At 44.8% G+C, this 1,990-nt stretch overlaps 1 protein-coding gene across 1 annotated transcript; it reads left to right on the top strand.

The window, feature by feature from the left end:
• Nucleotides 1-535: 535 nt before the first annotated feature.
• Nucleotides 536-1,735, top strand: LOC145632917 (uncharacterized). The gene is made up of 2 exons (XM_081685241.1): nucleotides 536-656; nucleotides 1,377-1,735. Exons 1-2 carry the CDS (start codon nucleotides 536-538, stop codon nucleotides 1,733-1,735), a joined length of 480 nt encoding a protein of 159 aa, XP_081541367.1.
• Nucleotides 1,736-1,990: the final 255 nt, after the last annotated feature.

Genomic DNA, 1,990 nt, shown 5'->3' with positions numbered 1-1,990 from the left:
CGTTTGTCGACTTTATTTGTATATGGACTGGAGATCCACTTTGAACGGCTGTGTTGCAGGTGTTATCTGTCATTCTCCTGAAAGGGATAAGTATGAATATGCACTACGGTTTAAGTTCCAGGCCTCAAATAATGAGGCGGAGTATGAAGCCCTGCTAGCCGGTATCCGCATGTGCAAGGCGGCAGGGGTAACAAAAATTGACGCATGCTCAGATTCTCAATTGGTCGTTAACCAATACAATGGTGACTATGAGGCCACCCGTCCGGCAATGATTAAATACCTACAAGCGGTCAAGAATGAAGCTGGGACACTTGAAGAATTCCATTTGAGTCAAGTGCCCAGGTCTGAAAACAGTCAGGCGAATGCTCTGTCCAAACTGGTATCATCCGCCTCCTGTGAAACGCCTTGGTCAATCTTCTGGGATGTTATGGAAAAGAGAAGTGTTACTGAAAAAGAGCCCATTGGAGTACTTATGGAAAAGAGAAGTGTTACTGAAAAAGAGCCCATTGGAGTACTGAACTGAAGCTCAACCTAGATGGATGGCATCTGGGCGTATCTACAAGATGACACGCTTTCTGGTTCACCTCAGGAGGCAGCTGTCATGAAAAAACGAGCTGCAAACTTCGAGTTAAGGCATGGAGAGCTCTTCAAAGATGGTTTCCTAAAACCTCTATTGAAGTGTGTAACCCCAAAAAAGGGGCAAGAAATTCTCGAAGAATTGCACGCGTGATACTGCGCCTCCCACATAGGCGGCATGTCTCTAGCTGTCAGGGCCTGGCGGTAGGGGTTTTTCTAGCCAACCCTTGAGGCAGACACAATGGAAATGGTCAAAAAATATGACAAGTGTCAAAGGTTTTGCAAGCTGATCCATCGTCCGGCCACTGACCTGACGGCCATCTACAACCCAATCCCATTCGCCAAATGGGGCATCGACATTCTAGGTCCGTATACGCCTGCACCAGGCGGTAAGCGGTACATTCTAGTGGCTGTGGATTACTTTATAAAATGGGTAGAGGCAGAGGCGGTCAAAAACATTAAGACAAAGGATGTCATCTCTTTCATTTGGAAGAACATTATCACCTGGTATGGGGCACCTATGTCTATGGTTTTTGACAATGGCCCTCAATTTGAAACGCCTCATCTCAAGGATTGGTTGGGAGATCAAGGGATCTTGCACTACTTTGCATCAGTCGGCCGATCCCAAGCAAACGACCAGGTTGAAGCTTTCAACAAGTTAATCTCAGACGACATCATGAAGAAAATTGAAAGAGCCGAAGGCTTATGGGCAGAAGAATTAATCCATGTCCTATGGGCCATCCGGAAAACTGAAAAAGGGGCAACCGGAGAGACCCCATTTTTTATGGTGTATGGCACAGAGGCCGTCTTACCCATTGAGGACTATGAGCCAACTCTTCGAGTCATGCTTTATGACGAAGAGGCGAATTGGGAGGCTATGCGGCTGTCATTGGACTCACTTCCTGAACATAGGGGCAATGCCACCTTGCAACATGAGATCTATTATCTGAGAATGACGAGAGTTTACAACAAAAGAGTACACAAGCGGCCCTTAAAGGTGGGAGACTTTGTGTTACGGAAAATGGAATCAATCGATAGGGAGAATAAAAATGGAAAGCTAACCCCTAACTGGGAAGGCCCCTACCGCATCTACGAAGAAGTCAGGGATGACACCTATCGCATGGAAACACCAGACAGCAGAAAACTAGCCAGAACCTAGAATGTAGATAACCTAAAGAAGTATTACTTCAGAAAATTTTGTAAACATTCGAACGAAAGTTATTGATGAGAAAGTTGTTCTTTTTCAAATTTGTCTATTTACATCTTTATTATGAGGGTACCGTCTGCTTAATTAGCAAACGGCCCAGATTACTCGCACTTACAAAACTAAGTCCCTAATGACTTAGTGGCTAAATGATCATTTTATTTGAACTAACGAGGCCAATGGCCGGATATATTTTAACAAATGTCTGCT

Source organism: Chenopodium album, chromosome 5 (genome assembly GCF_948465745.1).
Source record: "Chenopodium album chromosome 5, dcCheAlbu1.1, whole genome shotgun sequence".
Lineage (NCBI taxonomy): Eukaryota > Viridiplantae > Streptophyta > Magnoliopsida > Caryophyllales > Amaranthaceae > Chenopodium > Chenopodium album.
Note: the sequence above shows the minus strand (reverse complement) of the source record. Positions and strands in the feature narration are given on the sequence as shown.